At 39.9% G+C, this 25,463-nt stretch overlaps 2 protein-coding genes and 1 long non-coding RNA gene across 6 annotated transcripts; 2 read left to right on the top strand and 1 right to left on the bottom strand.

Annotated features, from left to right (window-relative positions):
* Nucleotides 1–364: 364 nt before the first annotated feature.
* TMEM126B (transmembrane protein 126B) lies at nucleotides 365–8,416 on the top strand. Of its 3 annotated transcripts, none has more exons than XM_008153642.3 (5): nucleotides 365–484; nucleotides 4,839–4,957; nucleotides 6,204–6,397; nucleotides 7,698–7,809; nucleotides 8,068–8,416. In XM_008153642.3, exons 1-5 carry the CDS (start codon nucleotides 404–406, stop codon nucleotides 8,249–8,251), a joined length of 690 nt encoding a protein of 229 aa, XP_008151864.2. In that variant the 5' UTR covers nucleotides 365–403; the 3' UTR covers nucleotides 8,252–8,416. The 3 variants fall into 3 exon arrangements, with proteins under 3 accessions (XP_008151864.2, XP_054581040.1, XP_054581038.1); XM_054725065.1 differs by having other exon boundaries at nucleotides 404–449; XM_054725063.1 differs by lacking the exon at nucleotides 365–484 and adding an exon at nucleotides 873–938.
* Nucleotides 934–18,321, bottom strand: LOC129151150 (uncharacterized). The gene is made up of 2 exons (XR_008557920.1): nucleotides 18,238–18,321; nucleotides 934–1,341 (listed from the first exon to the last, which is right to left on the bottom strand). It is a non-coding gene; the product is annotated as an uncharacterized LOC129151150 (long non-coding RNA).
* A 26-nt stretch (nucleotides 18,322–18,347) lies between these two features.
* TMEM126A (transmembrane protein 126A) lies at nucleotides 18,348–25,400 on the top strand. Of its 2 annotated transcripts, none has more exons than XM_054725067.1 (5): nucleotides 18,348–18,400; nucleotides 19,831–19,929; nucleotides 22,551–22,744; nucleotides 23,777–23,891; nucleotides 25,166–25,400. In XM_054725067.1, the coding sequence occupies exons 2-5, from the start codon at nucleotides 19,838–19,840 to the stop codon at nucleotides 25,356–25,358; spliced, it is 594 nt and encodes a 197-aa protein (XP_054581042.1). In that variant the 5' UTR covers nucleotides 18,348–18,400; nucleotides 19,831–19,837; the 3' UTR covers nucleotides 25,359–25,400. The 2 variants fall into 2 exon arrangements, with proteins under 2 accessions (XP_054581042.1, XP_054581041.1); XM_054725066.1 differs by having other exon boundaries at nucleotides 18,365–18,460.
* Nucleotides 25,401–25,463: the final 63 nt, after the last annotated feature.

Genomic DNA, 25,463 nt, shown 5'->3' with positions numbered 1-25,463 from the left:
GGTCCAGGCCAGAGGGGCGAGCTCCTTCCAGGAATGACAGGGGCGGGCAGCTCGCCCCAGCTGAGGCGCCCAGAAGCGAGGGAAACGCGCAGCTACCTCCCCGTGTTCGCGACGCCCCACGTTCCCCTCCAGGTGGGAGAGAGGGAGCTGGGCTGACAAATAGCCGGGCTGGGGAAGGCGGGGCTGGCGGGGGGGCGGGCCTACGGGCGTCTGGGCCTCCCCGAGGCCAATGAGCAGCCGTCATTTCGGGACGCCGCGCCCAATCACAGCCAGGATGGAGGGCGCGGCTTTTGACTGGGTCGGGGCGGGCCGGGACCGCCAGAGAGAGAGAGGCGTGAGCCAGCGACACCGCCCACCCCGGCGCCGGGGGCCCCGCCCACCCGCCAGTCACGTGAGCGCCAAGATGGCGGCGCTCGGGCGTGAGGCGGGGGCTGACCCCGGAGCGAAAGGTGTGGTGCCGGTGGGAGCTGGGGAAATGCCCAAGGTAGGCGGGAAACCCGTGGAGGGGTTGGGACCGTGATTTCTGCAGCCTCGCGGTGTTGGCGGACTCTTCTGAAATGATGCAAGTACAAAGGATTTGAAAATCTCAAAGAGAACAGCTCCCAAGTGCAAGGGTCTTTCAATTACGTCCCAGTTGCCATGGAAAGAGGCGGAGAGAAAGTAGGAGACCTCAAGTCCAGTCTTGATTGCTTGCCGCTTGTCTTCTCTTGCCCCTGAGCCTTTGCACTGGCCTCACCTTCAACTTGAAATAACTCCCAAGCACCTCTTCCTCCCCACGCCCGCGCCTGTCAAATTCTCCGCTTTCGGCTATCTTGTTTTGATTGATTCTGTTGTAGGCAGCGGCACTGCGGGGGTCAGGTCACACCAAAACCAGGGTTCAGCAACCTCGGTACTTGGGTTCTGGCTAGGAAAGAATTCAGAGCAAGACCCAAATAACGGTAAGAACGTGTATTTGGTGAATCACAGAGGGAGGAGAAGTAACTCCTGGAAGAAACGGGCTTAGGAAACAAGTTATGGAAGTAAAGGAAGGGCCCTTGGAGGCTGGGCGGGAGGAAGCTGAAGGTAACCAGCCTGGGTGGGGAAGGGAAGGGAAAAGGCACTGCGGCTCCCTGGAGGGAGAGCCGGCTGGGGCCTGTCCCCAGGGTTTTAAGGGTGGAGATTTCAGGGGCGGTCCCAGGAGAAGATCTCCATAGAAGATTCAGCAGCTTTCCAGGTGTGTCCTCTCAGGGTTGTGGACTCTACTGATGGATTGGCGGGCACCAGGATAGGGGGGTCATTATTCAATGCAGCTGGTCCCAGCTTCAGCCTGGGCTGGTTTTTGTAGTTGATCTGGGCCTGGAGCTGAAATACAAGCATAGATGTTATCTATAGGGAGGAAAGGTCAGGGCGTCCAAGCCACGTGACCAACCTGCTAGGGGAAGAAAAGTCACCCTGGGGCGAGGTCCCACCCTACAGTTGATTGTCCCTTGCTACCCCCTAGGGCAGTGATGGGCAACCTTTTGAGCTTGGTGTGTCAAACTTCGCCAAAAAACTGAGCATAACTCGGGTAGTGTGTCACTTTGAGGAAAAAACATTATTTCGCAAATGTTTCATCCTCAGGAGCAGCAAATGTTTCATCCTCGGCTGCCCTCAGCAGCCGCGTGTCAGCACTGTGTCATAGGTTCTCCATCACTGCCCTAGGGCCTTCTGTACCTGGCCCATCATCCTTGCTCTGCTCTTGTCTAACCACCTACAATTTTAGAGAGAGAATGGGGGAGAGAGAGAAACATGGATTTGTTCCACTTATTTATGCATCTATTGGTTGATTTTTGTATGTGCCCTGACCAGGATTGAACTGTAACCTTGGCTATAGGACCACACTCTAACCAACGGAGCTACCCTGCTGGGGCTCAGTATTTGTTTAAATGTCACTTACTACGGAAAACCTTCCCCACACTTTCCTAGCTAGGTTAAATTTGGCCTTATGTTTTTTGTTTTGTTTTGTCTTGTCTTTCTGACACACTAGAGGCCTAGTGCACAAAATCTGTGCACTTGGGGGGGTTCCCTCAGATCGGCCTGCACCTTCTTGCAGTCTGGGAGCCCTCAGGGGATGTCCAGCTGACAGGGAGTGGGCCTAAGCCGGCAGTCGGACATCCTTAGCACTGCCGCATAGGCGGGAGAGGCTTCCGCCACCACCACTGCGCTTGCCAGCCGTGAGCCTGGCTTCTGGTTGAGTGGCGCTCTCCCTGTGGGAGTGCACTGACCACCAGGGGCCAGCTCCTGCGTTGAGCATCTGCCCCCTGGTGGTCAGTGCGCGTCATAGTGACTGGTCGTTCTACCCTTCGGTCAGTTTGCATATTAGCCTTTTATTATATAGGTTCATTCTGTTTAAGTTACCTGCCTGTTTGTCCTGACCACCCTCTGGGTTGTGGATTCCTGAGGACATGACTACATCTCGTCATTATCTCAGGGGCTATCAAATGAGGAATGAATGTGGTATAAAACTGAAAGTCAGGTGACACAGTACAATAAAAGCACTACATAACCTAAGCTACTTTGCAAACTATAAACCTTCATAAATTCACTTTCTAGTATATTGAGTGGCCTTGGACTAATTTTGACATAAAATGTTGGTTATAGCAAAATCGTTACATTTCAATACCTGTTAAAAGTCTATCAGAAAGTTACCCACCTATTTTTGCTTTAATAACAGTGCCTTCCAAAGACTAGGCAGGCACTCAAATATTTGCTGAACTGTTTGAGTATTTTAGGATTATAATCCTGGGTGTCCGTGTTCCCTATATATTAAGAATGCAGACAAGGTAGAAGGTTGATACAGGTCATTGCCTGAAAGTTTTCTTTGTGGGGAGTAAGGAATTTCAGTGACTTAGATGATAGCAAAACAAATTTATCCAAGGTCTCTGATTATCATGTTACTGACTTCTGCCTTCCTAGAACATTATAGAGCCTCCCTCGGATATTACTATCTCTTCTCTTCTATTTCCCATTTAGATGTCAGAGAGAGGCAAAAGATTAAGTCTAGTCCTGAGAAATTGTAATTTGTAATTTTTTCCCTGTCCTCCCCAGATATTATAAAAAAGAAAATAGAACTACCCAAGTACAGTCTGTAATGATGCAGGGAAGGAAACTGGCCCATTATTATTGTGTAATACCATATACCAAGTTTCAAAGGAGCCCTTATCTTCAGGATACTGATACCAGAGATGAATTGGCCTGGCCTTTCATTAGTTAGGCTTAGTACTGCTGCATATCATTTATTCAGTAAGTGAATATTACAGTGATGTTCAACATGTGTCCATTGACTACCAGCATAAAAAGAATCACTGGGTCCTTGCTGGTTTGGCCCGTGGACTGAAAGGTCCCAGGTTCGATTCTGGTCAAGGGCATGTACCTCAGTTTCAGGCTCCTCCCCAGCCCTGGTTGGGGCGTGTGTGGGAGGCAACCAATCGGTGTGTCTCTCTCACATCAGTGTTTTTCTCTGTCTCTCCCCCTCCCTTCCACTCTCTCTAAAAGTCAATGGAAGAATATCCTCAGGTGAGGATTAACAACAACAATAAAGAATCACTGGTGCTACTAAAATGAAGATTTCTAGGATTCACTCTACTCCTACTGAATCCAGATATCTCAGGAGGAAGTTCAAGAGACTGCATTTGAAATAAATTTCCACTGTGATTCTTGTGCACACTAAATGTTGAGAATCACTGACTTATTAAGTATCTTCTGTGTTATTATACTTAATCCACTCTAATTCTCTTGCCCTGTACTCCTGAAATATGAGATTTAGTCTGTGCCCTTGACTAAATTTAATGTTGCTAATGTGGAGGTTGGTATAAATTGTGAAGGGCCATAGATTTTTAATATCTATTCATTGGCAAACCTGGAGTCTCATAATGCTTGTGTGCCAAAAGATTTAATGACTGTTTTTATTAAAAATTTTCATGGAGATCTGAGAGTCTTACCCAGAACACAACATTCAGAAAGGAACCTTTCTGAGAATCTAGTTTTTTGTTTTATTCTGTTTTCCCACTGGTTTTTGTTAAGATGCTATTGACCAAATACTCGTGGTCCCTTGACATTGACAGCCATCTCTTCATACATCACACTTGGGACACAGGAACCTTCCAGCCCTAGTGCCAGTGCCATGGGTCCTGGCTCACTGGTGTACCACACGGCAGTTTCCAGTAAAGTCCCTGCTTCGCCCTGGGCACTACTAAGAAGTTGGACATATAACTTATATAATCGGGAGCCATGATCCACTGTCTCTTCCTAGCCTGGAACACTGTCCCTCTTTCTGAAGTTCACTCTCACTGTTCTCCAAGGCAGTCCCTGCTCTCTCCCATCTCTCGAGGAAACTCAACATAATCTCCAAAATGAGTGCAGGCTTTCAGTCTCTTTCATAGGATAGAGATTGTTGTCAAGAAGTAGCTACTGTTTTCTTCCAGCTCTGATAAAGCTAGAGCAAGGAGAACTGCAAAGGGCCTGGCTACCTTGGGGAAAACTAGAAGGAAAACAAAAATATTTCAGTAAGTTATCCTTCTACACTATGTCCTGAAGCAAGTCAACCTTTCTGAACCTTATGTTTCTCATCTGTAAAATTGGAGATGATTATTGTCCTACCAACTTTTCAAAATTATTGTGTGAATCAAAAAAGCCATTGTCTAGCAGATAATAAGAGCTCACTAAATGTTGATTGACTCACTAACGAAGTAGGTAAAAGCAGATGACAATATTTGACACATTACTAGAGCCTAAATGTTTTTAATCGGAATCTGTAGAATTTATAAGGTCTAATATTAATATCATTAGCTATTATGGTTCTCTAATTTTGTGTTTTCCAGGACATCAAGATGGCAACATACACACGTGGTCAACCCAACCCCTCTCTAGGAGATAACAAACTCGGATCAATGGTCATTGAAATCATAGAAAAAAAAATTGAGTATCTTAGAAAAGAAAAGTAAGAGACACACACAGACTGAAAATCAATTACTTTTTTCTGCAGATCTGTATTTCTGTTGTTTCTGAATATCTAAGATTCTCTTAACTTTATTGAGTTGGTTATGAAGAAAGCTTATTTTAAAAAAAAATGGAGAAAAACATGGGTAGATGAAAATAGTGGTCTATTAGAATATTGGAACTGTGGATAATTACTTTTGCTTCTTAAAAAATGGCCAAAATTGTTATTGAAATGTTATTTGTGCAATAAACATTTTTAAATTAAAAGTAATTAGGAAAGCCCGGCCAGTGTGGCTCAGTTGGTTGGAGAGTTGTCCTGTACACCAAAAGATTGGGGTTTGATTTCCGATCTGAGCACATACCGAGGTTGCAAGTTCGATCTCTGTTTGGGCACGTACAGGAGGCAATTGACCGATGTTTCTCTTTCTCTCCCTTTCTCTCTCTTTAAAATCAATTAAACACACACACACACACACACACACACATATCCTCAAATGAGGATTTAAAAAACTTTTTTTTTTTAGTAATTAGGAGAGTACCATTTGGAGGCTACTTATATTTAATTGATGATCAGTTGTAATTCAGTTTAGAATTGATTACCTTAACCACAGTGCTGAGTTCAACAAACAGGAATATAGATTCCATGATGTACATATAGTTTCACATTACCATTTTGACTTTTTAGATTTTTAGAGCTCAAAAATAAAATCAAAGATGTTGACTTTATACCTTATACATTTCTGGATTTGGGTATGGGTCAGAATAAGTAAAACTAGATCTAGCAAATCTCTTTGGATGAAGTTTTGGAAATCCTTGACAAGTTACTTTAAATGTATCTGGACTAATTAAAAAATAGTTATTTTCTAGAAGACCTAACCAAATGTAAACAACTTTTTTTTCGAATGACCTTAAGAGCAGTATTCTTGGATTTAGATATAAAATTTGGCTACATTGTAACACAGTCATATTTCTTTGTGGCCAAAATGTATTCTCTCTTTAAAAGAGCTCCATTTTAGAACCACTGTAAATATTCTCAGAAAGAGAATTATATCCTCTGATTAGAATGAAAGTTCCATGAGGAGTAGGATTTTTTTCTTTATTCACTGCCCTATCCTCAGCATGTACATTTCATATAGTAAGTGCTCAGAAATATTTGATGCTGAGTAAATATCTGATAACAAATGACTACCTGGGAAAAGATGTATCCATTAGAAAAATGTTAACCTTGATTATTGTTTTTCCATCAGTACTTTAAATATACGTGGGACACTGCTCATTGGAACAACAGCTGGTTTCTCTGGAATATTGGCAAACTTCCTTTTCAGACACTGCTTCAAGGTTAAACATGATGTTTTGAAGACATATGCATCATTGACTACACTTCCGTTTTTGTCTACCTTAGTTACTTATAAGCTCCTTGTTACCGATGCTTTGTATTCAGGTAAATTTAAATTCATTAAAGTATAATATGTTCATGTCTAAGTAAAATTACTCATTAACATATACTGTTGCTACTGCTAATAATAATCCCTTACAGCCGAAACCGGTTTGGCTCAGTGGATAGAGCGTCGGTCTGCGGACTGAAGGGTCCCAGGTTCGGTTCCGGTCAAGGGCATGTACATTGGTTGCGGGCACGTCCCCGGTGGGGGGTGTGCAGGAGGCAGCTGGTCGATGTATCTCTCTCATCGATGTTTCTAGCTCTCTGTCCCTCTCCCTTTCTCTCTGTGAAAAATCAATAAAATATATTTAAAAAAATAATAATAATAATCCCTTACATTTGTGTATTGCTTTACCACTTACAAAGTACCTTCACATATATTGTCCTATTTCATCCCACAATAGCCCTCCTAATGAGACAGGGCAAGTCTTTTTTACAAATAAGCAGCAAAAACAGAGACATGTTCAAATCTAAGCAGCAGCATAATATGCTGAGAAAAAAGCAGGCTTTGGCAGATTACACACGATTTCAGATCCTAACTCCTATTTGAATTTTGTGACATCGGGCAAGTCATTTAATCTGAGACTCAACTGAGTCTTATCTATGAATTAGGACTAAATACTTACCTCACAGGATTGTGAGAATTAAGATTGTGTATGTTAAATGCCTAACATAGTATCTGGTATATTATGGGCTTCTAATGTTGTTTCCTGCCTCCTCCCATTATGTTAAGTTTCACATCTAGTAACTGATGGAGCCTCTCATCCCTGTTCATTAGATCCCTGCTTAAATCTCTCTTCCAAGCCAGGGAAACCTTCTCTGACTCCCTCAAGGTTTCTAGATACATTCTCTATACATTTTACCTTCAAAGCATTGTGTACCCTTAAAATTATTTATAAATATTTGTCTAATGTCTTTCTTTCCTGATTGACTAGCCTGAAGGTTAGATATTGGGTCTCTTTTATGCAACACTGTACCCTTAGCACTTAGCTTATGCCTGACACATAGACAATAAAAATGGATTAACCTAGAATCCAGAGGTCTGGTAAGCTAGTTTAATTATTTATTATAAAGTTTCTGCAGCAACCATATATGTAAGAGATAATTTTCCTAATGTAAAGTGTAATAAAAGCACTTTTAAGACTGCATTTAGTCAGTCATATGCTGTAGACTGAATTTCTAATATTCCTACTGTTTCACTGTGGTTGAGGACAGTGCAGATAACTACTCTTTGAGGGCACATGACTTTCCTAATGTTTATCCTAAGTTTTAAAGGGAGATCAAATTTACTTGTGTTTTCCAGGTAATATAAGCATGGAAGAATATGCTCTGAGAAGTTCACTGGTTAGCATAGTATGTGGTGTTTTATATCCAACTGGTTTGGCTTTTTCTAAAAATGGACGTCTGGCAGTAAAGTAAGTCTGTCTATTCCTTCTCTTCCTTACTTGTTTAAAAAAAAAAATATATAATATATATATATAAAATCTCCTTATTCTTTAGCTACCATTGACACATTTTAATCAAAATATAGTAGTTTGATATTTCAGATAGCTAACTTTTAACATTTTTTGCTAGCTACATGAAAGACCTAGAATAGAAATTATCAGTGTAGGAAAAATCAAATTCTTCATGGAATATGCATCCAGAAGTACTTACCTATTTTTCCTTTTTAGGTACCATACTGTTCCACTGCCACCAAAAGGAAGGGTTTTACATCATTGGCTGATGCTTTGTCAAACAGATATAAAAGGAATGTTGGTTCCTCTAGCCTTTCAGATAGTCTTTGGAACGTATATAGGTATACAACATTATGAAAAATTTCAGAGTACATTAGAGAAAACTGTACATGAAGATTAACCAAATAGTGAATGGATTTTTTTATGGTGAGGACTCAGGTATTGCTGAAAGAGTTCAAAGTAACTCTGGACAATTTGTTTCTATTCTTTTGCCTAGTGTATAGCAGGTTCTCAATAAATATTCAGGAACTCAATAAATAAATATAAGTTCTTTCTTTCTTCCTCATTGTATGTGGAAATGGTTTTAGGCCTCAAGTTGTGATCTATACATTTACATACTGTCACTCATCAAACATTTATTGAGCAACAACTGCCCCTCAGGCACTGTGTTACAAGTAATAAGAAATGGTCCTTATCCAGAAGGAACTCACAATTAGAAGATAAATTAAAGATATGAACACACAGCATGAGAGAGTTTGAGAGGTATACACATAATTCTGTGGGCACATTGAGGATGTGGATCTTAACTATTTGGGCAGAAGGGAAAACTATAGAGAAAAAGTGACATTTGACCTAAATTTTTAAGAAGATGAAAGTTCATAAGAAAGCAAAATATAGAAATAGCATACAGCCCATTCCTTCACTCTAAACTCTGATTCAGCTAGCTTCTTATAGTTAACAAATTCTTTTCACTGTGCTGTTTAAAGAACATATATTGAGTGCCTACTGGCTATGCATTTATATAGGCACCAGGGGTACAAAGATTCAGTCCCTACCTTCATCAAGTTTAAAACCTAAAGGAAGAAATCAAAGCATGCATCTTTAAGTCTGCTAGGGCATTCCTGAGTTACACATTTATCTTAGTTTAGGAATAAACACTTTCTGATGAAAAGAAAAGATACAGAATGGAACCCCACAGCCCATTCTCCTTGTCTTAACCATATTCATAGTGATATTAAAGATTTGATCATCTGAGGTCCCAAGCAACCCAAAGCAGAAATGGAAGTCTTAATACGGTGTTTATGGCATCATATATAACGAAGTAAAATACGTGTACTCTTGCTAATGAAAAAAAAAAAAAAAGACTAGCCATCTAGCTTTGTATTCTCAGAACAATTTATGATACTTGAAACTCTAAGGAAAGGGCAAGTAATTGGGGGTGGGGCGAAGGAGGTGCAGGGGGAATCAAGTCAAATAGATAACTAGATCAGTGGTATTCATATTTTAACTCTTAAATTAGTATATGAATACATGAATACTTTCTCATTGTGAGATACTCAAATGACCCAGAATATATATACAAGGTGGGGCAAAAGTGGGTTTACAGTTGTGAGTATGTGAACACAGAGACTACTTGTATTATTATTTATTAATCGTATTATTTTCCATATGAGCAACTGTAAACCTACTTTTGCCCCACCCTGTGTATAAATATTTGCTAAATAGAACAAGACTTGAAAAGTTCTCCAAGCCTAACCGGTTTGGCTCAGTGGATAGAGCGTTGACCTGCGGACTGAAGGGTCCCAGGGTTCAATTCCGGTCAAGGGCATGTACTTTGGTTGCTGGGCACATCCCCAGTGGGGAGTGTGCAGGAGGCAGCTGATCGATGTTTCTCTCTCATCTTGTTTCTAACTCTCCCTTCCTCTCTGTAAAATATCAATAAAATATATTTTTTAAAAAAGTCCTCCTCTCCCACTTCATCCTATTTCTACTCTATTCTCAGGGGTAACCACTATCACATTAGCATGCCTCTTGCAGTTTTCTTTTGTTACATATTTTTAAAATAAACTGTATTATCCATACATATTATGCTGAAAATTTTCACTTAACCATATGTCTTGGAGATCTTTCTAACTCATTACATATACCAACACATTCTTTTTAGTGGCAGTACATTCTTGATGATTCCAGTATTCACGTAGATGATCCTTCCAGCACCCTGGTCTCTCTACCACTTATTCCCATGGTCATACTTTAGACCTGTCTGAAATAATAGTCAGTAGCCACTATTCAGTATTTGAAGTGTGAATATTCTAAATTGAAATGTGTAAAATACACATCAAGTTTTAAAGACTTTACTATGTAAAAAAAGAATATAAAATATCTTATAAATAATCTATTGATTACATGTTGAAAGATTACTCAGTAGTATTGGGTTAAATAAAAGAAAATTTTGTTTTTTCAATGTGTCTACTAGGAAATTTCAAATTACATACATAACTCACATTATATTTTCATTTCTACTATGTTGCTCTAGACCTTGTCATTATCAAATTCAAATTATTCACATTCTCAATTTTAAAATCCAATTTTATCACTATCTCCTGTCCTTCAAGTTCATTTCATTCTCCGGCCACAACTCCAGCATTACTTCAGCCTCACCAGAACCTATAATCCATCAGTCCCACTAACTTTTCACCGTCCCTCATCCCCTCACATCCTTATTGCCCTTCTCCACTTTCAGACACATCAATCTTTTGAAAGTTTCCCAATCTTGAGGCAAAAAGATAAAAAACAAAAATGAATCTAGCTAAAGAAAACCAAGAGGTTTTTTTGAATTTTCTGTTCATGTCTTTTGATCATTTGAATTGTAGAAGCTCTATAAATTGTTTTATGTCCTCATATGCTTACGTAGTAATCTGGGACATACAGCAAAGTTGACTTATGTTCATCCTCCCTGCCATATGAAAGCAGAAGAGACTTATATTTCACTCCATGATTTCAATTTGCCTTTTCTACAATAGAAAAAGCTAGGAATTCTTGCCAAAGTGGTTGTAATACTATAGGTCTGAAAGAGGAAATTAAGGAAACCTTCATTTGGGTGAACCACAATGAAGAAAAGCAGCAAGAGGTGTCAGATACAGCCTGGTTCAAATCCTAGCTTCACTAATTACCAACAAGTTATTTCACCTCTCTGCATCTCAGTTCCCTCATCTGTAAAACGAGGAATAAAGATTGTATTAAGTCGGGATTAAATTAGTTCATATACATGAATAAAACAAGAAGTCTCTATGTGTTGCAGCCATTTTTGTCATTGTTATTACTGCATACATAGCCTGTAGTTACAAGTTTAGCATTTTCCTAGGAAACATTATAAAGAAGCACAACAAAGAAAATTCACAAGATATATTTCATTTGAATAAATATGTATTCATTTATTCAGATGATACTGATTTTGACAACTAGTGTATGAAACACATTGTATACCACACATTGGGCAAGCCTCCTAACCTTTCTATGTTTCCTCTGAAAACATACTAACAACTGCTTTGAAGCGAGGTTATAAAGATGACCTGGTATATAGGAGGTGCCCAATAAATGTGTTCACGTTGTCTATTTTCCTTATTGGGTGTATAACAATGCCTAAGATGTTGTCCCTGCTATGAGAACTTCCTTTCTCTTTTGTCTTTTCCCCCCTTTTCCTCCAACTGTGTTAACCATGTGATTTTCCCCTGCTTTTGCATGGTATTCCATCACACTGCATAGCTTGCAATGTATTATATTGATTTTTCTCCCAGCTTTTATACAATTGTATTGTCTTTTGTAAACTATCCAATATATGAATTTCCAAGTTTAAGCAGAAATATAATGAAAAAATGGCTTTCTACAGATGTGGCTGAATTTAATAGAATTTGTTACCTTCCTAAGGTGCCCATCTGGTGTGGCTCAGTGGTTGAGTGCCAACCTACGAACCAGGAGGTCACGGTTCCATCCCCTGTCAGGGCACATGCCTGGGTTGCAGGCTTGGTCCCCAGTAGGGGGCGTGCAGGAGGCAGCTGATCAATGATTCTCATATTGATGTTTCTATACCTCCTCTCTCTATAACCAATAAAAACATTTAAAAAAACCCACATTTCTCCAAAGATATATATAACCCATATTTTTCTACTTTTATCATTCTATCCCTACAAAGACAGTCACACTAACATAAATAATTGAATCTTAGTCCCTACCAGGTTCACTAAAGTAACAAAGCCCCCCTAAAGTCACCCCAAGATTAGGCATAGCAAAAGAAAAGATTAGTGAACTTGAAGAAACAGCAATATAAACTTCAAAATGAAACTGATAAAATAGATCTCACTCATTTATGGAATATAATGAATATAAACTGATGAACAAAAACATCCAGAGACAGAGAAGCATCAATCAGATGCTCAAACCTCAGAGGGAAGGTAGGGGAGGGTGGGGATAAGGGGGAGAGATCAACCAAAGGACTTGTATGCATGCATATAAGCCTAACCAATGGATACGGACACCAGGAGAATGAGAGCATGAGTGGGGAAGGGGGGTACGGGGGGCAGGGGGACAATGGGAGGATAAGGACACATATGTAATAAGAAAAAAACCTGATGAAAATTAAAATAGTATTAGTGAATAACCTTACATACCTGTAATTGAAGGCATCTAAGGAGGAAATGAGCAGAAAAAGTTTTTGAAATATTAATGGCTGAAAAATTTCCAAACTTGATGAGAATTATAAAACCACATATTCAAGGTGTTCTGGTCCAAGGTGGTGACATAGGATGCTCCTAAACTCACCTTCCAAAGACACACTGAATCTACAGCTACACACAGAGCAGTGGCCTCTGACAGAAACCTAGAAACTAGCTGGGTGACACCTACACATCAGGCAAGTGAGAAAATACACCAAGTGGGCAGGGAAGGATTGAAACACACTCTCACCCTAAGCCCCATCCCAATACAGCAGCATACAGTCAGGGTGGAATTTAAAAATCTCAGCTTCTCCCTGGGACACCTAGTGCCTCCAAATTTAAGACTTCCACCTGATTGCCGAAACCGGTTTGGCTCAGTGGATAGAGCGTCAGCCTGCGGACTGAAAGGTCCCAGGTTCGATTCCGGTCAAGGGCATGTACCTTGGTTGTGGGCACATCCCCAGTGGGGAGTGTGCAGGAGGCAGCTGATCGATGTTTCTCTCTCATCGATGTTTCTAACTCTCTCTCTCCCTCTCTGTAAAAAAATCAATAAAATATATTTTTTTAAAAAAAAAAGACTTCCACCTGAGGGAAGGGCCCCCAAAATACCTAGCTCTGAAAGCCAACAGTTTTGTTGTCCATGAGACTCACAAGACTACAGCAAACAAAAAAGCAGTTGTTAACGGGCAGACACACTCCCTGCAGGTATCTCCCCAGTGCAGAGGGAGCGGGCAAAAAATGTCCATCTCCCCGTTTTCCCTGAAAAATGTCCATCTTCCATTTTTCCCTGAAAAATGTCCATCTCCCAGTTTTGCACAGTTTAAAGGATACTGCCTACGGTCAGAATTCTAATTTAACACGTCTAGGAGCCAACTGCAAGCCTTCCTGGAGACTAAGGAAGCTGGCCGACACCCTCTCTACCTTCTTTCCTGAGGCTACTCCAAGTCACCAGTATTTCCCTGGAAGGAGCTAATACACACATTAACAACAGCTTTTGTGCTGCCACCCAAGGGACATGTCCCCAGATCTGGCTCTGATAACCAATAGTGAGCTTCCACTCACTAGTCGCACAGGACCATAGCAAACAAAGAACCAGTTCTTTTTTTTTATTAAAAAAATTTTTTTTTCCAGAGAGGAAAGGAGAGGGAGAGAGAGAAACATCAATGATGACATAGAATCATTGGCTGGCTGCCTCCTGCACTCCTCCCACGGGGGTTCAAGCCCACAACCAAGGCCCAGGCATGTGCCCTGACCGGGAATCAAACTGAATGGAACCATGGACTCCTGGTTCATAGGTTGATGCTCAACCATTGAGACACCACAGCTGGGCAAGAACCAGTTCCTATCCCAGCTAGTATATCCCCAGGGCTCAGCAAGGAGGGAATAGGAAAAAAAAAATAAAAATTCCCAATCTTTCTGTAAAAGGGGCCTATTCACGTATTTTAAAAGATACTGTCTGATCAGGTTTCTAACATAGCAAGCATCTAGGGGCTAACTGCAATCTGCCCCAGAGAGCAGGGAAGCCTGCGGACACCCTTACCCTCTTCCTCCAGCCTGCTCCAAGTCCCGGTATCTCCCTGGAAGAACTTTTCAGTTAGATGTAGTCCCACTTGTTCATTTTTGCTTTTGTTGCCTTGGCCTTTGTGTCAGATCTAAAAAATCATTGTTAAGACCAATGTCGAGGAAACAATGCATTCTTAAACAACCAATAGGTAAAAAAAAAAACACCAAAAAACATGTAAGGGAACTTAGAAAATATCTGGAAACAAAAATAAAAGTACAACATCAAAACTTATGAAAGCAGTACTAAGAGAGAAGTTTGTAGTAATAAACACATTAAAAAAGAAGGATCTCTTGCCCTGGCTGGTTTGGCTCAGTGGATAGAGCGTCGGCTTGTGGACTGAAGGTTCCTGGGTTCGATTCCCGTCAAGGGCACATGCCCGGGCTGCGGGCTTGGTCCCTAGTGGGGAGCGTGCAGGAGGCAGCCAATCGGTGATTCTCTCTCATCATTGATGTTTCTATCTCTCTTTCCCTCTCCCTTTCTCTCTGAAATCAATTAAAAATATATATATAAAAAAAAGAAGGATCACAACTAAAAAATCTAAACCTACACCTCAAGGAACTAAAAAAAGAACAAACTCTACCCTAAGTTAGCAGACAGAAAGACATAATAAAGATTAGAGCAGAAATAATTGAAATAGAGAATAGAAAATCATATAAAATATAAATGGAACTCTTAGTCGTTTTTTTCTAACAGATTTACAAATTTGACAAACCCTTAGCTAGACTAAATAAGAAAGAAGACTCAAATAAATAAAACGAGAACTGAAGGGAGTTTACAACGGATGTCACAGAAATAAAAAGAATTATAAGAGAATCCATGAACAATTATATGCCAACAAATTCCTAGAAACATGTAACCCACCAAGACTGAAACATGAAGAAATAAATTTGAACAGACCTATAATTAGCAAGGAGACTGAAGCAGTAATTAAGACACTCCCAACAAAGAAAAGCCCAGGACCAGAAGAAGAATTAACACCAATTCTCTCCAAACTCTTCTTAAGAATTGAAGAGGGGAAAAAAATGGAAGAGTTGGGGACATTCCCAAACTCAATTCTATGAGGCCAACATTACTCTGATCCCAAAACCAAATAAAGACATAAGAAAAGAAATATTAATTAATGTTCTTTTTTAAAATATATATATTTTATTGATTTTTTTACAGAGAGGAAGGGAGAGGGATAGAGTTAGAAACATCGATGAGAGAGAAACATCGATCAGCCACCTTCTGCACACCCCCCACTGGGGATGTGCCTGCAACCAAGGTACATGCCCTTGACGGGAATCGAACCTGGGACCCTTGAGTCTGCAGGCTGACGCTCTATCCACTGAGCCAAACCAGTCAGGGCTTAATTAATGTTCTTGATTAATATTAATATAAAAATCCTAAACAAAATACCAGCAAACTGAATTCAACAGCACATTAAGAGGATCACACACCACGACCAAGTGGGATTTATACTTGGAATGCAAGAATAATTCAATATGCAAAAATAATCAATGTCATACACCACATTAACATAATCAAGGACAGCATGAGTATCGCAATCAATGCAGAAAAACTCAACGCTGTTTTATGATAGTGGATACTCAACAAACTAGGAATATCTAGAAAGAAACTACACCACAGAATATAAGCCTCATATGAAAAGCCCGCAGCTAATATCATACTCAATGGTGGAAGACTGAAAGCTTATCCTCTATGATGAAGAACAAGGCAATAACCACTCTTGCCAATACTATTCTACACGGCACTGAAAATTCTAGCAAAAGTAATCAGACAAGAAAAAGCAATTAAAAAAAAAAGTAAAATTATCTCTACTCACAAATCACATGATATATATATATATATATATATAAAAAAAAAATCCAGGAAACTTACACCTAAAAACAATTTCATCAAAGTTGCAGAATGCTAAATCAACACACAAAAATTGTGTTTCACTGAACAATGACAAACCAAAAAGGGAAATTAAGAAAACAATCTCATTTACTATAGCATTAAAAAGGATGAAATACTTAGGAATGGATTCCCTGTCAGGGCATGCCCAGGTTGTGGACTCCATCCCTAATAGGGGCCGTGCAGGAATCAGCCAATCAATGATTCTCTCTCATCACTGATGTTGATGTATTTCCCTCTCTGAAATTAATAAAAAATATATATTTAAAAAATAAAGATGTTTTTATTTTCTGATTCATTGACTAGAGAATATTTGACATCTGATAAATCCTTCTTAGCCAAGGAGTTCTGGGGACTCTTCTCACCCTGCCTTATGAAGTTTTTCTTTATCTGGAATACCACTTTCTCCTTTGATAGAGCTCAATTATTTTCAAAGCAACCTTAGTAAGCACTTTCATTGAACGCTCACGTATTTACAAAGTAATCAGCGAAAATGTTGCTTCCCCTGTTTTACAGATGAGAAAGAGGCTGCTAGGATGAGAACTGGGACTATTCAGAGGCTTGGCCCAAGACTTTCCTTCTCAATTGTCGACGAATGGAGCCCGCAGGCTCCCTCGCTCTCCACACAGTTTTTCCTTAGCCACATTCACCCACTCCTGCTTTTATAAGCCGTATGAGGCAGGGCACCAGGGAATCCTCAGAAAAACAAGCTCCTTCTCTGCTCGGAGCTGCTGATTATCTTGAGGTAGGTCAACCAACCAGACTGCAACATGGCACAGGGAGCTAAAGCTCCAAGGGCAAAGAAAATCGAGTGCAAAGAAATCTCAGCTCCTTTTTATTTATTTATTTTTATTTCAGAGAGGAAGGGAGCGGGAGAGAGAAACATCAATGATGAGAGAATCATTGATCGGCTGCCTCCTGCATGCCCCCCACTGGGAATCGAACTCACAACCTGGGCATGTGCCCCTAGCCAGCGGTTCTCCACCTGTGGGTCGTGACCCCTTTGGGGGGGGGGGGGGTTGAACGACCCTTTCACAGGGGCCGCCTAAGACATCCTGCATATCAGGTATTTACATTACGATTCGTAACAGTAGCAAAATTACAGTTATGAAGTAGCAACGAAAATAATGTTATGGTTGGGGGGGGGGGGGGGTCACCACAACATGAGGAACTGTATTAAAGGGTCCTGTCATTAGTGTGAACGAAAGAAGCCACCTGCTAACCTGACAAGCTCAGGGGAGGCCTGTGTGGCAGTCTTGAAAACTCAGAGACCTAAAATAACCACAAAAGATGGTCTGAAAATTAAATATTTAACTACAAACAGGTTATAGTGGGCAGTCATTCCTAAGCTGATATCTTCCCTGACAAAGATCAACTTAGATCTTCTTTACTGAGCCCATTTGCCTTTTTGCCTCTAAGATAACATATCTGTGAGATGTCTGGGTAACTTGTAACTTCCTTTTTACCCCGGACCCCTCAGGGCACAACAAATGGCACCGGGACATTCCCTCATTGTTATTGTTATCAAGTTAATTGTCAACTGTTAATTAAGTTAAAGTATCCTGTATCCATCTCTGTAAGAGAAGCACATGTCCATCATTTCGCTTTTCACCCTATCCCAGAGGTTTCCCCGCTTTGCTTTGTCCCACCTCCCTAACCTATCACCAATGGATTTCATGTAACTCACCTACGTCCCTTTTCCTTTGATTTCAATGTATAAAAATAGATGTAACCCTGCATCCTCCGGAGCATTATCTCAATTCATTGAGGTTCTGCTTCCCGGCATAGGTCGACAGTTTGGCTCAAATAAACTCAGTAAAATTCTTTACAGGTTTCAATGGTTTTTTTCGTTAACATTAGGAAGGTTGAGAACCACGGCAGCGGGAATCGAACCCGGGACCCTTCAATGGCAGGCCAGTGCTCTACCCACTGAGCCAACCCAGCTAGGGCTCAGCTCTTTTTTAGTATCTTTTTAACCTGGTATCCACCGTATGCCAAGAGCTATGCTGTTTCCTTCTACCCCAGGTCCACATCAGGAGATGTGTTCTGTCCGTCAGGGAGTTAAGTAACGTGCCCAAGACAGGCGGTCAGTGAAAAGGGCAGGTTTGGGGGTCACTCGACTTTCCTCTGGAAACTTCACGGTCTACAGGCTCTGCCCTCGGGGGCAGGGGTAAGTGGGACAAATACTCCCCACGTTGCTCCGACTCTCACCGCTCACGCGCCCGGCACGCCTCTCGCTGGGAGCCCCTCGGCAGGAAGTCGCTAAGCGTGCGGCCTGCGTCCCGGGAGCCCACTCCGCCGGCGAGGCCCCGCCCCCTCCGAGTCACGTGGCTCCAAAGATGGCGGCGCCCGCGCGAGCAGGGTGAAGGTTGCGGTGAGCCTTAGGGCCGAGGAAGGCCGGAGCTAGCACCGAGGGCGGCAGGGGGAGCATAAGGTACTGCACCCCGGGGCAGAGGGGCAGGAAGTGCCTGGGTGTCAGGAGCACGGCGGCGGGAATGCGATCCCGAGACTGGGTCAGAGGGGAGGAGAGGAGTCGGCCCGGCGGCGCCTGCCCGTCTCTTCACTTGACACCTTAGAAGAAAAGAACTAATGTTTAAAGTGAGCCAGTAGGAAAAAACAAACAAACAAAAAAAACCTGCACTTGAATTTAACCCCGGGTTTACTGCCAATGCATAGGGTATCCTGGGCCCAATTTAATTTTCCGAGGCCCTACTTTCCTCATTGCCTATCTCAGAGCTGTCCTGAGTGACGTGCGATGGCTGAAGATTCGGGGGAAAAAGGGGATCATTCGCCATTGCCCTGCTCCGACATGCACCCCAACTAGTGCCTGGATCAACAAGCTCCTGGCCTGTGGGCCAGATGAAGCCTGTAGTGTCTGTATGGCCAGCCAGCTCAGAATGATTTCTTATGTTTTTAAAAAGTACTCAGCAAAGACTATAGGTCACCTGCAAAGCCTAAAATACTATTTTGACCTCTGCTGTAGAGAAATTGTTGGGTATGTGCCTTCTGCTTACTAAATAACACCAAATTCCCTTCCAAAGTGGTTTTCCCCAAACTGGATATAATTTACGCTTCCACCTGCAACACGATTTACCCTACATTCTTGCCAGTAATTGAAATGGTCGGGTGTGTGTGTGTGTGTGTGTGTGTGTGTGCGCATTAACTTAAGTCCGCATATTCATATCACTGGTTTTAATTTCTATTTCCGTGTGTGTGTGTTAGCTAACTTAAGTCCGCATATTCGTATCACTCTGATTTTAATTTCTATTTCCCTGATTATGAGGTTAAGCACATTTTATGTTCATTGGCTCTTTAGCTTTCCTTTCAGCAAAGTGCTTGTTCAAACCTGTTTTCAATTTTTCTGTTGGGTTGCTTGCCCTTTTTTTTTGTTGATTTGTACTTTACACATCCTGAGTGCTACTCTTTTGTCAATTATATTGCAAACATTACTTTCACACTAGCTTATCTTTATGGTGTCTATAGATGAACACAAGTTCTTAATATTAGTTTAGTATTAATTTTATGGTTTTTGGTGCTATTTGCAAATTAAGAATATTTTTAAGGGTTATAAAAATAGTCTGTATTCCTAGAAGCTCTATCCACTGATTTTCATGTTCTGATTCTATTTCACTTAGAATTCATTTTGGGAAGGGGAAAGTTATGGTGTGCTGCAGATTATGAATTCAATCTACATATCTAATTCTCTTGAAATTATTAATGGTCTTCAAAAGGCTTTTTATAAGCTCTTTTGTTTTTTTCTCTAGATATACATTATTGAAAAATGATACTTTTAATTTTTTTAAGGTTCAAGATGGAAAATCATGAATCAGATGATACTTTCAAGAAAGAACACATTTTGGACATCATACACAGAAAAATTAACCAACTTCCAGAAGCCGAAAGGTAGGATCCCATCTTAATTTAAAACATATCTTTTACTAGGTGAATATTTATTATCTCAAATTTACTTGGTTTCTGTGTAAATAACATAGAATATCAGAAGGAAACTGAACGTTTTCTTGCCTTGAGAAAACTAAGGCCCAGCACCATTAACCATTTAGCTTCAAGTCAAGGCTAGAATTCATATCTTTGGACATATCTAATTATATGATGGTTCTCATTTTTCCTATTTGGCTTAGAGTATAGTCAAATGTACATTTGTGGACTCATTAAAATATCAAAACTTTAAAATAGCTTTTAATGTCTTTAATTCATATTATCATTATGCTGACCATAATCATAGAGAAGGCTGTTGAACACACATAGCTAGACAAGGAACCTCAAGAGAATAGGATCATGGTTAAAAAAATCCTTAAGGTGTTATAAACAGAAAAAGGCTATGTAGGAAATGTACTGGTCTGTGAAGACAACAGAGTGAACTACAGTAGTTTCTTTTTGGAAAACAGATTTAAGGTAGAAAAGACCAAAAGGAAAACACATAGTAATCCTGGTGCATGGTGATGGTAGCAGTTGAGATAAAAATTGGATGGGTTTGAAGTACAAAGTAATTTTACACACCATATATTTGTTGCCACTTGTTAAATTTGTTCTTGTATATTATGTGTCTAGTTCATATGTCTAGTTATTTTGTGTATCTTATAAAATATCATGAGTGGCTAGTTTTATAGGCACTTTTTTGGAAAATTAACTGGTAAAGGGTCTACCAGATAATTTTGTACTTACTAATTTATTAACTAAAAAATGTAACTTAAAGGTATAGTAAATTAAAACCTGTTTGGGAGATAACAAACTTTGCTATTCACTGTCCAGTTGTACTTGTATTATTTACATATTTATTTTTATTATATTTTAGAGTAATATATAATTTATAATATTAAAATATTTGGGCAAATTATTTACTTCTGAGCATTCACTCCTATGATTAAAATAGAGATAAATATTGAACAGGATTGTTATGTAGATAAAATAACAGTATTTTAGAGGAAGTGTTGCAATTTCTCCCTCAAAAACATTCGTGTTTTTTGTTGTTTGGTGGGTTCTTCTCTAGGCTCTCATCACTCTTTAAAAATTATCTTATGTGCTCTAAGTTACGAAACTGCCTCTCTGCTACTGCTATTACCATTTATTAAGACGTGTTTTATCTTAAGTTTACATGTCTTTCATCCTCTAATAATAAAACTGAAAACAGTGAAGGTTAATGGTAAATGTTTTTGCCTTGAGCAGCATGTCTACCTATGTAACATGATTGCGTGAAAGGTTAAGAAAAGTAACACCTTACAGAAACTCCATTACGAATTAACTAGGAAAGCTGTGCTAAGAGTATTAAATAAACATAGAAGTCAGAGGGATCATTGTGTGGCTAGGTTGGCTAAGAATAATGGAATTTAAAAGAGACTTTGCATCAAGGGATGGGTGCACGATGCAGTGCGCAGATGGTGTTTTATTTACAGATTTCAAAACCGTACACTTTAAATCTGTATCGTTTTATGAACCATGTAACTCCAATAAATTCAATTTTAAAAAGTAATGAGAATTTTGAGAGATCGACACCACCTGTGTTGTAGATGGCAAGGTAAGGTGGTCAAGTTTAATGATAGGTTGAAGAGTTTGGAGTACTTTCAATACCCAGCAATAATTTTAGGCATTATTTTTTCCAAAACATGTTTTAAATTCATCCATACCATGCTCAGAACATGTTTTAAATTCATCCATACCATAGCTTAAAAACCACTTACCTCAAAACATCAATTTATTATTTCAGTGGGTTGTTACAAGTTACCTGGCATAGGCTATCCCTTAAATGTTAGTCCCCTTCCAATCCCTGAATCCTGAAGCTAATGCTTTAGGGAAGAATGAACTGAAACGTTATCTTTACCTCTTTGAATGCCTTCTGACAGGTGCTATTGAAACCAAGAGGAATTTGTATCCATTGTCCTCAACTTGTTTACAGTGGGGAACACTAGTGGAGAACTCTATAATGTGTTGTGCTAGAGAAGAAGTATTGGGTATTTTGGGAGCCTAGAGGAGAGGCATCCAAATCAGACTCTTCAAGCTCTTCCTGGCTATCTATAGTTGAGGGAAATTTCTATACTAATATCCTTTGCAAAATCTAAATGTATCACTGTACCCTTAAGTGTTACCAAATTCAAAAGCCTTTCAGAATAAAAATCTGTATGTAAAACTTTTTTTAATATTTTATTGATTTTTTACAGAGAGGAGGGAGAGGGAAAGAGAGTTAGAAATATCGATGAGAGAGAAACATCAATCAGCTGCCTCCTGCACACCCCCTACTGGGGATGTGCCCGCAACCAAGGTACATACATACCCTTGACCAGAATCGAGCCTGGGGCCCTTGAATCCGCAGGTGGATGCTCTATCCACTGAGCCAAACCGGTTAGGGCTGTATGTAAAACATTTTCAAGGTTTTTGTTTTATAGAGCTATAAGGGATAAATGTTGTATCCTGTTAAGTCCTGGTTAGTTCTTAACATGCAGAAATGTTGGGAGCTCCCTAACACACAGTAGAGCTAAATAAATTACTGTTTTTTTTCTTCACCCACTCAGGAATCTACTTGAACATGGATCAACATACATTGGACTTAATGCTGCTCTCTGTGGCCTAATAGCAAACAGTCTTTTTCGACGCGTCTTAAATGTGACACAGGCTCGTATAGCTGCTGGTTTACCAATGGCAGTGATTCCATTTTTGACAGCGGACCTATCTTACAAAACTGTTGTAAGTTTACCACTGAATACAGGTAAATTCTATTTCACTATCTCCATAGTTTGATTTGGTATATAACATTTGCACCTTATATTAATTCTTAAAATGGCAATTAATTCATATTAGCGTGGACTACCAAAAAAGTGCACATACATGGCAGTTCTAAATACTTTCCTTTATCTAACTTATCTTTCTTACAGTGCTTAGAATATTTTGAAACTTAATTTTTAAAAAACATGCTTAGTTTTTTAAAAAAAATTTACAGAGAATTCCTTAAAGGGAAAAAAATATTTTTATGGGAATAATAAACCTCTTGAAGCACTTCATGTACATACAAGAATTGTTAAATGTATGGAGATTTGATTTTCTTTTGATAGTTTACCATACTGTATGTGCCAAGTGCTTTGAGTATAGCTAATCATGAAAAAGGTTTTAATAATTTAAAATAAAAGTATTACTACAAGTGGTGGTGGAGAGTGAGGCAGCTCATTTAAATTCTCTTCTGCTAAGTGCTGCTCTAAATTTGTTTAAATTGTATGGCTGTTTTGCTTGAATCCCTATAATCACTGTGGAAAGAACTTTTATGATCTAGGGAAACTTATTGCCTAATGAATTGAACAGACTGACTGAGGAAAACATAAGTTACAACTTACCTTTCTATTTTTAATATACTTTATACTAATTTGGAAATGAATAATTTCATAAAGTCTCACTATGTAATGTAAAAGTATAAGATGAAGTATAAATTGTAAAACAGAATTCACATAGATTAAAAGAAGTTTAATACAAGTGCAGCAAGCTGAATGCAGCACAAACCGAAATTATATTCAGTCAAGTTCAGAACAAATTAGAGAATTTTTCCTAGGATGGTTATCAGTTACTCCTGGCTATTTTAGGTTATCTGTACATGTAATTATACCTTTTAACATGCCTTGCAGAATTACATTTGCTCTATCACTGCCTGAAAATTGAGTCTTTGTGATACATATAAGGGGACCTTGCATTCTTTAAATCGTGTTTGCTTGACTATCATGATCTTCATCACCACAACCAATATGTTTTCTAGGTGATTTGCATTGTGAAACCTGTACCATAATACGAGGTGGATTGGCTGGACTTGTTTTTGGTGGTCTGTACCCTGTTTTCTTGGCTATTCCTGTGAATGGTGGCCTAGCAGCCAGGTAGGATTCTTTGTTTTCTCATAATCATTGAAAAACTTGAGTAACATATAAATGATTACCTAAAAAATATGTAACTTAAAACAGCAAATACATTTTTTTTTTAAACTTTTTTTTTTTAATATATTTTATTGATTTTTTACAGAGAGGAAGGGAGAGGGATAGAGAGTTAGAAACGTCGATGAGAGAGAAACATCGACCAGCTGCCTCCTGCACATCCCCCACTGGGGACGTGCCCGCAACCAATGTACATGCCCTTGACCGGAATCGAACCTGGGACCCCTCAGTCCTGCAGACCGACGCTCTATCCACTGAGCCAACCGGTTTCGGCGCAAATACATTTTCTAAGGCATTGTTACCTTTTGATTTGAAAGCGTTAAGACTTTTTCTTTTTCTTACAAATAAATAACTATTCTCAAGAATTTGAAAACAGTTCTTGAAACTTACCACACTGTACCTCTTGGGTGTGTAGTTCAAGTTGGTAACCTTAATTTACAGTTTACGTTAATTTAGAACTTACAAAGCTACTAATAATACTATTTCTAGCTCTAAAACCATCCTATATAATAAAAGGCTAATATGCAAATTGACTGAACAGCAGAACGACTGGTCATTATGATGTGCACTGACCACCAGGGGGCAGATGCTCAACCAGGAGCTGCCCCCTGGTGGCCAGTGTGCTCCCACAAGGGGAGTGCTGCTCAGCTAAAAGCCCTGAGCCAGGTTCACCGCTGGCAAGTGCAGCGGCGGTGGTGGGAGCCTCTCTCACCTCCACAGCAGCGCTAAGGATGTCCGACTGACGGCTTAGGCCCTCTCCCCTGGGCCATCCCCCAAGGGCTCCTGGAATGCAAGAGGGCATGGGCAAAGCTGAGGGACCCTTCTCTGCTTCCATCCCCCCGCCCCTTGTACCCCCGAGTTCACGAATTTCATATACTGGGCCACTAGTGTTATATATATAATGTTCTTCAGAATTTGAGCCCTTCCACTAAGAGCATTTCCATCAGAATATGTCTAGCTATAAACTTTCTACTTCAAAATAACCGTTTTTCTCCGATAAATTCTTATATCAAGCACTCTATGCTCTATGAGCCTCATTGGTAAACTGGAGAAAGAGGGGAAAAAAAAATCCCCAAAGAGACAGTTTTGAGGACTAACAGTAGTAATGCCTTAATCTTTAAACTATTTAAGACTCTGAGATTAATACATACATTGTATATTGGTTTGCCACTTAACACAACGATCTTTTCTAGTGAACTGTTCTTCATGTTTTCTTACAGGTATGCCTCAGCCCTGCTACCAGAGAGAGGAAACATCTTAACCTACTGGATGAGAATTTCTCAACCTATCTTTAGAAAGATGTTATTTCCTATTTTGCTCCAGACTGGGTTTTCAGCATACCTTAGTTCAAGGCAATATAAACTACTTATAAAGGCTCTTCAATTACCTGAACCTGGCCTAAACATTGAATGATTGTTAAGCAAATGTGTACACAAAAATAAAACTAATAACCAATGTCTACTGTATGAACATCTATCTATACACTGAGTGGCCAGATTATGATGATCTCTGAATGCG

Source organism: Eptesicus fuscus, chromosome 13 (genome assembly GCF_027574615.1).
Source record: "Eptesicus fuscus isolate TK198812 chromosome 13, DD_ASM_mEF_20220401, whole genome shotgun sequence".
NCBI lineage: Eukaryota > Metazoa > Chordata > Mammalia > Chiroptera > Vespertilionidae > Eptesicus > Eptesicus fuscus.
The sequence above is the reverse complement of the archived record's forward strand: the minus strand, read 5'-3'. Positions and strand labels throughout refer to the sequence as shown.